We start from the raw sequence: 13,021 nt of genomic DNA, 5'->3' as shown, positions 1-13,021 counted from the left end.
CTCACCCAATTAAATCCTATTTTTTATAGAGGCCTGCACAATGCCCTTGTTAGAGTCAAGCAGTTGTTTTTTTACCCTCACTAAAACAGAGGTGATGGTGAAATTTAAAGCAAGCAAAATCTACCTCTGGGTACAAATAAAGTAACTTGAACTTGGATATGAAAACAGGATCCACATTTTGCTGTTAGTTTTGTTTGGCTGTTCATTGTCAGCTGTCCACTTACATGGCCTTGTCATTATTACAGATGTTTTGACATAATAAACTGATGTTATTTCAGGTGTTCCCAAAAGAGTCCTGATGGATGAGAGAGAGATGGAACAACCACACAGAGCATGTGCAGATAAAGAAGAAACAGTTTCAGCACAGAAAGGAAGGAAAAGGAAAAGTAGACAGGGAGTGGAACATGAAAGACAGCATAAGACAAGGAAAAGAACGGAAGAGAAACAATTAATGCAAACTGATGCTCGCCAAAAAGTGCAAAGAATTCAAAATGAGACACGGTCACGTTTTCAGAGATGGGACTTAGGTTCAGATATGACAAAACACCCAGAATTGACTAAGAGGAGATTTATTAACAGAGACAAAAAACAGAGCTTCCACAGTCCTGAGGGTAATCCACAGGGAACACACTGGACCAAGACAGAAAGCGGTCTTCAGAAAAAGCACAAAAAACAGTTCAGAAAAAAAGTCGTAGAAGGCAAAACCCCAGCAGGAGAACAGGGCACAGGCAACTGGACACTCCAGAGAGGGTGCAGGTGAAACACAAAAGGCAATCCTCCTTCACAGCAGTAGGCCAGTCTTCATTCACCGGCAACAAAACACAGGCAGGCAAAAAACAGAAAAAACTTGGCGGCAAAAGTACAAAATCTTCAGGCAGAGAACACAGTCGATGAAACATCAGGCAGAGGTCAAAAGCAGGCAAAAACTCACAGTCAGTCAGGCAGGCAGGCCACACTTGAGAACTGCTACGAGAAGACGGAACGTTCTGACAGGGAAGCAGACTGGTAATGGGGATTTTAAAGCCAGCTGAAATTGCAATCAGATGCAGGCTGATTGACGCTGATTGGTAGGCAGATCAGAGACACCAGTGGAAGCAGGTGAGAACCAGGAGCAGACAGAGGAAGGGCGGAGACTCAGACCCACAGCAGGGGTACACAACAGCTCCTGCAGAGGGGGACAAATAGACAAAACACTAGGAGGACAAACCACAAACAGAGAGTCTGACACACTCGTGAAGATACATCGAATCGACCCAAATTTCGAGTTCAAAGAGCCTCTTGTTGATGATGGTAAAAGATCTGCAAAGGGTGAGCATGTCATAAATAACGATGTCATTACTTTTTACCGCAAGGTTGTAGATGATTTTATGAAAAATAACGAATGCCCAACAATGCCAAGCAAACTTGGTTGCCCCCTTGATAAAGATACAGCCACTGCCATTGATGAGTTAGTGGTACATTTTGAAAAAGATGAACTGTATATCAATGCTAATGCAGTGCTATATGGTGAATATAGTCGGGCATTGAAGGAAGCTCTGTTCCATTTCCTGACGGAACGTATGCAGGGAGGCACAAGAGTCAAGGACATTGCACGTCATGTGTCAACTATTGTGCAGCACATGAATGAAGTAGGTGCTTACATAGATGAGTTTGCTAGGACAAAGTTGACTGAAAATGACAAAGACCAGAGTTCCAAATTTCAGACTATCAGAAATAAGATTGAAACCATGTTCAGTGACTGGGCTAAATATTTTGACCCTGAACATGTTGCTGAAGGCAGCTCAGAGGAGGAAGAGGAAGTACAGAGAGGAAGGAAGAGGAAATGTAGACAAGGAGTGGAACATGAAAAAACGAATAAGAAAAGGAAAACAGTGGATAATAAGTAAGTAAGTGCTACAAGTATAAATACTCTTTTTGATCCCGTTAGGGAAATTTGGTCTCTGCATTTATCCCAATCCATGAATTAGTGAAACATACACAGCACAGAATGAACACACAGTGAGGTGAAGCACACACTAATCCCGGCACAGTGAGCTGCCTACATCAACAGCGGCGCTCGGGGAGCAGTGAGGGGTTAGGTGCCTTGCCTCAAGGGCACTTCAGCCGTGCCTACTGGTCGGGGTTCGAACCGGCAACCCTCCGGTTACAGGTCCGAAGTGCTAACCAGTAGGCCACGGCTACATGGTGAATAGTCATGCAGTGAAGAACGCTCTACTGAGTTTCCTGACAGTGCGTATACAGGGAGGCATGTAGAGGCTTATATAGATGAGTTTGCTAGGGTCAAAAAATAATTGGAAATTCCAAGCAAAAAAGCCTTTTTCAGAAATCAGAAATAAAGCAGCTTAGAGATTATCAGCGTGCAATACAAAAAGTGATGTTGATGTTATTTTTTTTACTTATTTTGTTATTGTAATCTTTCAATAGAACTGTGTGATCTGACTGCAACTGGGGACTGTTTGGTATCTTATGACTTGCTACTGTGGGATACTCCATTGATGAATAAGGAGCAGGATTTACTGTTCAGACAATTCAGTAAGCACCATTACAGCAGAACATATAGTAGTAGGGACAAGGACAAGGCAGCTTGGGTCACTTGTTAACTTGCTTACTGTACACATCAGGAGACTGGATACACACAGTGCTTCTAGCTGTATATGAAGACAGACCAGCAAGCATCAGTGAGCTGGAATTAGTGAAAAACTAATTGATGTGTTGCAATGGTAATCCTGCTTAGTACCAGAGGATCCGTAGGTTCAGACAATGGATTGCAGTATTAGAGATCCTGAGCCATTGATATGGTGTTTCTGTTTAGAACATAGACACAGGGGCATGGAATCCGAGAGCTTGTCACTTACTTACTTACTTAGTTACTTACTTACTTACTTAGTTACTTACGTACTTACTTACTTACTTACTTATGTACGTACTTACTTAGCCTACTTACAGTACTTACTTACATACATACTTACTTACTTACTTACCCTTAATGTTGCATGTGTGGTATAAAAAGTGTGCTGTTTTTTTCAGTAAGTGATTTACCAACAGTCATTAAGGACCTGAACTACAAGCAAACCCAGTGACAGTGTCAACTTTAGGTGGACAGACACTCATTAGCTCTGGACTGGACTGGACTGGACCAGTCTCAGTGAATAGAAGAGGAGCAGTCAGGCTATGGACACAAAGCTTGCTTTCATTTCACTTACACTGCTCCACTGAGAATCAATGGCATTTCATTCATGCAGTGTGTCACTGTATGACCCTGTACAGATGTACCATTTGTAGGGTACATTTTCCTTCCAGACGAATAAAGTTTTTCTTATCTTATCTTATACACTCTTAAAACGATTGTGTTGAAAACAACACAACTTGCTTTATTTTTGACACATCTCTGTCCAGATAGGAACAACACAGTTTGTATTGTTCCCTTTTTTATTTGTTACACAATATGTGTTGAAAACAACACAAATTGCGTTGTTTTTTAACACATCTCTGTGTCCAGATAAGGACAACACATTTGTTTTGTGTACAACCTTACAAGTGTTGCATGTGAGGTGTGGAAGCACATGCTGGCTACTTCACAGTAATACGGGTTAGGTGTGGAATATGCTCAAACACAAGGGTACTGGACAAAAACTGAACATGCGATGCGTATTTATACCACTGATCATTGGTTATGTCTCTAAGGTAGGAACATAATAGGCTGCAGTACTATAATAATGGGGAAACACATTGCGTCTCCTTAGAATTATAAGGTTATATTTGACATTTTTGTCAAAATTGAGTTATCGACATATTCTTATTCTGTGACACCTTAAGAAGGTGAGGTGTTTCTTGTAGTATGCCTTTTTGGACATTATATCTCAAGAGTTTGGAGGCTACCGCTATCAGTATAACTATGGAATTCTAAGACTTTCAAGCTCAATATCTCAGAACTACTCAGAACGTAGATAGAACCTTATAATTCTAAGGAGACGAGTACATGAGTTGCATAAACAAGTTGGTTAGCAGAGACATGTAATATTCTGGCCACAAGGGTGGCACATTTCTGCACTGGAATTCTGAAGTTGGTTATGCCCATCAACTTTAGTCATTGTCCATATGGTATTTAACACATAGGTTACACAATCATTACTGTGAAAGCCCTAGTCTCTGCTCATGGAACACTTTTAATTGGTATGTGTTCACTTAATAATGTCTGGATAGCCCTTTAGCAGCCCCAATCTAGGTGTGGATTGACAAAATAGCTGCAGTACAAGTTTAGTGCCACAAGAGGGCGACGTAACTGCACTACACTAAGATGCAGAGGCATGGCAACCCTTGTTAAGTAAAAACAGACATGACCTTCCACCATCTGATTGGTGAATGTTTTCCTATTTGCCTCGTCTGATGGATCACAGATGGCTCTGGATGAAAATTTGTTTTGAAATAGGCCTACACTACAGTATGCTTAGTACAAAAGGTGAATTTAAAAGCTATCTTAAAGGATGTTTTTTTCTCAAATCTGAAAATAATGATGACAGGCATAAAACAACGTCTGCTTCAAAGAGTCCCCCGTAAGTGTGAACACCTCCCTCTGAGAGTCCAGTGCCACACGCCCTGATCCTCAGAGGCAGCTGGAATGCCCCTACTAGACCAAGCCTCATCACAACCCACCCATGCAGAAAAGGAGCTAAATCAGTCAGTCATGTGGAAAAGAACCAGAACTCAGTTACGTGTGACAGGCAGCCCCACAACTGTAAGGTGTGTTATAGTACCAGAGAAAGTGGCACATCACTACAATAAAAAATGAAGTATACTTATGCCGTAACTACACGGGGCACCATTTCACAAGAATAGTGCCATGGTGGTAGCTAAGAGAACCAGAGCCATAATTTATAAGTAAGTATATATAAGTATATATACTCTTTTGAGCCCGTGAGGGAAATTTGGTTTCTGCATTTATCCAATCCGTAAATTAGTGAAACACACTCAGCACACAGTGAACACACAGTGAGGTGAAGCACACACTAATCCCAGCGCAGTGAGCTGCCTGCAAAAACAGCGGCGCTCGGGGAGCAGTGAGGGATTAGGTGCCTTGCTCAAGGGCACTTCAGCCATGCCTACTGGTCGAGGTTCGAACCAGCAACCCCCCGGTTACAAGTCCGAAGCGCTAACCAGTAGGCCACAGCTGCCCCCTAATTTAGTTACTTTATGTCAATCAGAATCTGAGATGTGTCAGTCACTGGCTAACAGACCAGGATTCCGGAACTGGGCCTGAACCCAGTCAAATCATGACCTTGGGCTTGAGGATCAGCCAGCACAGACAACCACTGGGAATGTGCAGTGTTTTAGGCCTACTGAATAGTACTGTTTAGAATCACTCAACACAGTAACTGACTGCTCTGTGTGTGTGTGTGTGTGTGTGTGTGTGTGCCTGTGCCTGTGTGTCTGTGTGTGTGTGAGAAAGATCATACTTTTGAAATGTAACAGAAAACACTCAACTCTATCGGTCAGAAGGACATGCTGTTTACTTCAAGAGATAAAGTGTGTGTGTGTGTGTGAGAGTGTGTTTGAATGGGAGAGAGAGAAATAGAGAAAAAAAGACAGAGAAAGAGAATGTGTGGTAGAGAACTTCTGAGCCCCCCTCCACACACACACACACACACACACACACACACACACACACACACACACAATCCCTCTCACCATCCGTCTGTCTCTGAGCTTTTGATCTACTCTTCTTCAAGAACTCAAGAAAAAAAATCTAATTCCACTCCCCCACAGTTTCCCACCACGGCCTCAACACACCAGATAGGCAGTCAGGAGACACACTCTCTGTCTCTCTTTTACATACACACACACACACACACACACACACACATGCACATACTGTAAGCACAAACAGATATTCACACCCACACATAGATAGCACATAGGCAGACCCCTGCATGCACATATTTGCAAGTATATACCAACTAGATGCACTAGATATTAAAATATTATAGATAATCTGTTCACCACGTAACACTGGTCCTCCTTGCACTAAAATCAATTAAGTAAAGCAGTACAGTAGAAGCCTGTGTCTTATATTGTCAAGTGAATGCTAGTTCCTCTCTGCCTACAGTAGCTGAAAAGACTGACATAGTACATGTCTGACTCCATCAGCTCCATCCAACAAACACTGACTGGTGGTGGACACTGACCCAGTTGGTAGTTTGGTATTTCTTGGTGTTTGTTGGTAGCCTATTTGTTGGTATTTCTTGGTGTTTGTTGGTAGCCTATTTGTTGGTATTTCTTGGTGTTTGTTGGTAGCCTATTTGTTGGTATTTATTTGGTGTTTGTTGATATTTGTTGATGTTTGTTGGAATTTGTTGTTGTTGTTTGTTGTTGTTTGTTGGGACAGTGTGCAAACACCTTCAGATCTTTCTGACCCATCTGTTCCAGGTGAACCTGACTGTTATGGTTCAACCAGTCTGGGCCACACGTCACCTAGAACTAGCCCACTGATCCGGCCCGGATGTGGCTCTGATCTGGCCCGGGTGTGGCTCTGATCCGGCCCAGATGTTATCGCTCTCTCTCATGATGATATTTAGTTTCACTCATAACGGCCTTTTTTTTGTCAGGAAGCTGTTGAGCAACAGGATGCCGTGCTGAACCTCTTTGTGATTTTTGTTCCAGTGCTGTGTACACATGTGTCTGTTGCGCCGTTCCCCTGTCCAGAGATGCCATCTGATAGGATCACTGACAATGGGTAAAGCTAATGTTTATTAGTTAAAATACACAAATATAATAATATTACTGAATTGAACACTGATCATTGATGAGTTAGCCATGGTGACTTTCTATACTAATTCAGAAACCTATCAACACATAGTCATGATTCTATGTGCTACTGAAGCAATATGAGTGATGACTGCAAGAAGAGATAAACAATTACAAGATGATGAAGAGCAGATGTCACTGAGACATGTCAGGCGCGGTGACCACGGACCTCAGTAATGACCCTGAGGCAGAAGAATGTTTTTTTTTTTGGAGCTCATACTGCTCTTGGAGCTCTTTTAGGTTGCCAGGGGGAGAGAGAGAGAGAGAGGTGAGAGAGAAAGAAGGGAGAGAGAGAGAGAGAAGTGAGAGGGAGAGAGAGAGAGGAAGAAAGAGGCATTCCTCTACCCTGGTGGAGCGGTGGTGTGCGACTTCTCACAGAATGTGGTAATTCTTCACGGTCATAAATCAAGACTGATCCCACACACCAACATACAATACACTCCCACTCTCTCTCACACACACACACACATACAGACACACACACACACACTCACACATGCATGCATGCAGACCCACTGTCTTGCACTTCAGAGCACATGATAAGTTCACAAGTAAACCTGCTGCTGTTTAATGCTCTGACTCTAAGAGAAAGAGGACTTCCACTATGTTACATCCCAAAACTGGGGCTCGCTTGGCATTTGAGGGGAACAAATGGAGTTTACTGCATCTGAAACCAATTGGTGTGTAGCTGAGATGTTGTTGGTCACACCCACCAGAAGCTGAAAACAGTTGGTGACAACAACCACAACAGATTGAGTAAATCAACATAAGTGTAGATTCTCAGTTATAATTACAGAAGGCTGTATGAAAGAATCTTCAGGATGATCATTTCACTCTGAGTTCTAAAGCAATTTAAGCAAAATGGAAGTTCTGTCACTTCATTCTAATTATGATGGATGGCGTACTGAGCAACTGCTTGCATTGTGAACAGCTGCTAAAATATTGAAGTAAGAGTCACAAATTCATCCATTTCAAGTTCAAATTTTAATAACATTGTGAAACATTTTTGACAGCCTAACAAGGATATGCAGCATTACATCAGCATGAAACAATCAGTTGACCAATGGGATATCTACTGTATCACATGACTTAAAAAAAAGCATCCCATTTACTTATCCCTAGCCATTCATTCAGCCCATAAACAAAAGGTTTCCTAGCCAATGTTGCATAATAGCCTTCCTCCCCACCCATCCCACTCAGTCAGAATTCAGAAGAGTTCTGTGTTCCAGCGCATTCTGGAACATCTGGGAACAGTACAGTCCAAGAGATCTGACTGAATTCCCTCCTAAATTGCAGAAAGCTTCGGTACACACGACAGCAGTAAGCCTGGACTAGGGGTGAGACGCTGAGTGGCAACACGCAAACACAAAGCCCGTGTGTGTGTGTGTGTGTGTGTCTGTGTCTGTGTGTGAGTGTCAGGAAAACAAAAACACAATGCTTCCGATACAGTGTGTTTTTGTGTTTGTGTGTGTGTGTGTGTGTGTGTGTGTGTGTGTGTGTGTTAGTGTGCATGTGTGTGTGTGTCAGGAGTTACAGCAAGAACAGATGCGTCTGAAATAACCTACATGCTAAATTCCAAAAAGGGTTTCCACCCAACAGGACCCACAGTCCAGCCAAACCAAGTCTGATCTTTCCTATTGTTTGTCCAAGAAAAAATAAAAACAATAGTGAATTATTTTGGACATCTATTCCAGAAGCCACTGCTTGCAGCCCACCCACAGGGAATGGTGGTTACTGAAGAGGGCTCAAACAGTGGATCTTCCTTCCAACATGAGTTACTTTAGAGACCCACAGGGATGACTGCAGGTGAATGGGACCCGAATTTGAGAGGCGTGATGCATGTGTGCTTATAGGAGGCCAGGTGGTATTGGTCAGTGTCTGAGTCACGGGCCTTTAACACACCATAGCTGGACGAGTCCAGTGTTTATAAACACACACAGTCACACACACACACACACACACACACACACACACACATGTAACAAATACACAAACACGCACAGACACACGCACGCAAATATGAAATACAAATGCTTCTGTTAAAATGATCAGTTGTACAAACTTAAACACTCATACACAAAACCACATGCGCAGGAAGTGGGCTACTGCTATCAGTTTTACCAATCTGGAAAACTCACACACACACACCATTCACACACATGCACACACACACACACACACACATGCTTGCGCGCTCGCACACACACACAAAAACACACACTCATCGTCCAGTTTTCCAGCAGGTTAAATTAGCGTCTCTTCTCCACCAGCTTCCTTCTCACATAGACAGATGAAGAGAGCTGCAGTGTTTTGCTAACAGGCTGCCAGAGCAATCCAAGCCCAGATAAAAGTGTGGGTGCTAGGCCACAGCTCCAGTAAGGGTGTAGGGGCTCCTTAATGGGGGTCATCATGTCGTCCTTCAGCACCTCGGCATCTGGCGGAGGTCTCCGGAAAACACTCTTGAAGACAGACGGACAGTCAGTCACTCACTCACCTACTCATTCACTCAGTTAGTTGCTCACTCATGCATTCACACAAACTCTCACTCACTCAGAATACACTCTCACTCACTCACTCACAGAGGGCGTTCAGAGCGTTGGGTCCACAAAGTCTTGCTTGGTGAATCCTTTCTGTAAAAGACAAGAGCACAGAGACACACTCAGATGGAAGGGTGCGACCAGTGTAGACTTCTGAAATGTGAGTGACACGCTTTTGAAATGTAGCCAAAATTCCAAAGCTGCCTTTGTTCACATTCGAGCCAGAGTATGCATTTGCAAATGCATGAGTATCGATCCAGTCCACCCATATTACATTAAGTCTGCTGTGGTTCCTTCAGTCTTTCACTTACAATATCCATACTTTAGAATAAGTGAGGACCACACACAGGAGGTAGTGACATGAGCCCCACCATCACCTATATTCATGCATTCATTCATTCATTTAATTCATTCATTCATCAATTTGTTAATTAATTAATTCATTATTATTAAATTCATTCACTCACTCATTCATTCATCCATCAATCCATTAATTTGTTTATTCATTCATGCTTTCATTCCACAGTCCAACTATTAAACATAGCGAACATAGTGTATCTCTTTATGGGCATGACTCCAAAAGATCTTAATGTTGAACTTTTACATCATGTCTACATTTATGCTACATTTCATTTGGGCTGTTCATCTTGCTCTACCAGTTACCCTGCAGGAGCACATCACTGTATGTTAACAGCAGATCCATTCTACATGTATTCTCTCTAGCTGACCGGGCCACCTTGGATGAATAGAATGGATCCATCCAGCAGGGCTATGTAACAGATGCATGTCATGCAGCATTTCTGGTGGGACTGCATTGCAGGCTACAATGTATGACTTGTGCATGGGTACAAATCTACTTCCTACTTGTGTTTGTATGTGAGTTTGTATGTGTGTGTGTGTGTGTGTGTGTGTGTGTGTGTGTGTGTGTGTGTTGACTGAAGTATTGACAGTCTGAAACGTCAGGAGTTTGTTGGTTAAATCACAGTGGAGTTGCTGATAGCTGGTGTGATAACTGTGGGCAGACACAAAGATGGATATCGGCCTTCATTACACACACACATGGCATCTGACCCCATCGCTTCAGCACATAACAACGCATCTCACAGAGGCACTGACAGATTTCACAGAGGCAACGTAACCCGCTTCAAATATCTACTGCTGAAAACAAAAGCAAGCAGTGTCTACAATACTCCAAAGTCAAGACCCAGGCTGTTTCTCAAAGTCGAGGATCCTCAAGGATTCGTGCATGGAAGAACTGAGCCCTGCCAAGTCAAATTCCTTCAAAGATGAGGCACGGCTTGTTAGCATTCGGAAAACACACAATGGAATAGACTAGCGAGTGTGCAAGAAGCCGCAGGTGAGCGTTATTGAAAATCATGCCTCCTGCCTGCTTCTTTTTGAAAAACAATGACTGCACCGTTGTCATTCTCCCATGTCAATAAATTAAATTTTACATGTTTGATTAATTTGCCAAAATAAACCACAGAGCAGCAACCATTAAGCAACATTGTAAAGAGAAAAGTGTACTATTTAGCTCGGAATCACTCCTATTGGAAAAAGGTTTAAATACCCTCCCTAAATGGCTTCTTTACATTAAGTTGTCGAGTTTATTCTCTGTTTTTAAGTATCTTATATGGAATGAATGTACTTTTTAGTTATTCTATATTTGATGTATTTACTTTATTTTAATCATTATCTGTCCTTTTTAGCTTCTATCAAAAGCACACTGAATTGCCTCTGTGTATGCAAAGTGCTATACAAATAAACTTGCCCTGCATTGTCTACAATTACATGACTTGCTAGCATATTAGCAAATGCAACAACTCCAGCATAATCAGTGATGAATGCAGCATCTCTAACTGCCCTGCTGAGAAAAACAGCCTGAGCAGTGGTTTGATGGTTGACCAGCTTGTTAACCAGCTTGTTTGACCACCCTATGATGGTTGACCAGCTAGATCAGCAAAACTCTTGTGAAAACATACCTTCAGCTGGTTTACCCAGCTTACAATGGTAATTCAGCTTGTTTTGCTTGTCGTACCACCTCAAGTTGGTCATTTTACCTGGTGTTGCTGGTCTTACTGTACATTGCTGGTTTAACTGGCCATGCCAGCTTATGTTGATCATTCTAGAAAGATAACATGACCATCTTACACCAACATGATCACCTCAGATGGTCACGCCAGCATGTCCACCTGGTGGCCCAACCAGCTACACCAGCAAAGACCAGCAAGAGCAGGAAGAAAACCACCAAAGACCAGCTAAAACCATCTGAAACCAGCTTCCAGCATAAGCTGGTTTCTAGCTGTTTCTTTCAGCAGGGTATTGCAACATACACAACAACTACCATATGACAGCCATAGGATAGCCATATGATAGCCATATGGCAGTCTCCTGATTATAGAGTTGGTCAAGAGGAATACAAAACTGTACACACAGAAATTATCCCACAGGAAGTTCACGTGCAGGACACATTAGCCAGCGTAATCTAATATAAGGCCCAGTAAAGACAAAGAAATGGTAGTTTTTTAGTTAAGTCAGTGGGTTGAGTCTTTCCCTTGAGCTAATGTTTATCTTGTGGTTGTGACTCAGGACGCAAAGCCACATGGACGGAGAATGTGTAACGTGTAGCCTACAACCTTCCGGTGTTTGGGAAATGCTGTGGCACCACATTGTTGACACACAGCTAAACACTGCATCTGACATGTGTGTTGGAATTACAACAATGCCAGTAAGGCACGAGTAGCTGACTGAGAGAAAAAGAGAGAAAGATAGAGGGAGGGAGGGAGGGAGAGAGGCAGAGAGAGAGAGAGGTAGAAAGAGAAAGGAAGAAAGGGAGAGAAAAAAGAGAGAGAGAAGATAGAAGAGGAAAAAGAGAAAGAAAAAAGAAAGAGAGAAGAGAGAAAGAAGAGGAGGAAGAGTGAGAGAAAAGAGTGAGTGAGAGAAGAAAAGAAAGAGGGATATTTACTGTCACTCTGAATCACCAACGCCCACTTCTCCACCCAGTCTACCAAGGCATCTCTCTCCATATAAGGCATGTGTGTATGTGTGTGTGTGTGTGTGTGTGTGTGTGTGTGTATGTGTATGTGTCTGTGGACAGAGCCTGAGACAGATAAAGACTTCATCTGAGATAATAATGAACTAGCTCAGAGTCCATGTTTGTGCAGGTCTAACGCAAACATGGGCTGATGCTTGTAGCAGCGGCAGGGCCTCTGGAAAGGCGTTTACCATGCAGAGGGCTGCTGTGATAGCAACATGACCAACTCCCTGATTCTAAAAAGGACCTTTTAGAGATTTCTCTCTTTTCTGTCATCTCTCTGAACTGCCTCTCGCCTTATCATCTCTGATAGTCTCCCGTGTTTATCCTCCAAGTGAACCAACATATGATGGATGAAATGATACCTGCAAAACTTCAGGGCCACACAGTGATCAAAGGCATATTAATCCACCCCCATAATATGTACTACTCCATTAATATCATAGCAGGAGTAACATCCTACAATAGTGCTGCCATATGTCCCAAAGGGGACGGCTGTGGACTCCTAGATCTGGTCACACACAAACATACACACAAACACACACACACACACACACACACACACACACACACACACACACACACACACGCATACACACAATCACAGACACACTAACACACACGCACACGCGCACATGCACATGCACGC

At 42.8% G+C, this 13,021-nt stretch overlaps 1 protein-coding gene and 1 long non-coding RNA gene across 4 annotated transcripts in view; one reads left to right on the top strand and one right to left on the bottom strand.

The window, feature by feature from the left end:
- The first annotated feature begins 709 nt into the window (after positions 1–709).
- On the top strand, positions 710–3,294 carry LOC143133102 (uncharacterized). Its single transcript, XR_012988445.1, has 3 exons — positions 710–1,308; positions 2,425–2,532; positions 3,028–3,294. It is a non-coding gene; the product is annotated as an uncharacterized LOC143133102 (long non-coding RNA).
- Positions 3,295–7,766: 4,472 nt separating this feature from the next.
- pkp3b (plakophilin 3b) overlaps positions 7,767–13,021 on the bottom strand; it is a 52,299-nt gene continuing 47,044 nt past the window's right edge. For 2 of the 3 annotated variants that reach the window (XM_076291875.1, XM_076291877.1), the window contains exons 13-14: positions 9,381–9,431; positions 7,767–9,260 (exon numbers count right to left, since the gene is read on the bottom strand). In XM_076291875.1, the coding sequence (XP_076147990.1) occupies positions 9,390–9,431 (42 nt within the window). In that variant the 3' untranslated portion in view covers positions 7,767–9,260; positions 9,381–9,389. Of the gene's footprint in view, positions 9,261–9,376; positions 9,432–13,021 lie in introns of all 3 variants that reach the window. The other variant, XM_076291876.1, reaches the window with a different exon arrangement.

The sequence above is a fragment of the Alosa pseudoharengus genome, unplaced genomic scaffold, assembly GCF_046254945.1.
Source record: "Alosa pseudoharengus isolate Yale_2024_CS ecotype anadromous, Long Island Sound unplaced genomic scaffold, YU_APseudo_1.1 YU_APseudo_1.1_scf_19, whole genome shotgun sequence".
Classification (NCBI taxonomy): Eukaryota; Metazoa; Chordata; class Actinopteri; order Clupeiformes; family Clupeidae; genus Alosa; species Alosa pseudoharengus.
Note: the sequence above shows the minus strand (reverse complement) of the source record. Positions and strands in the feature narration are given on the sequence as shown.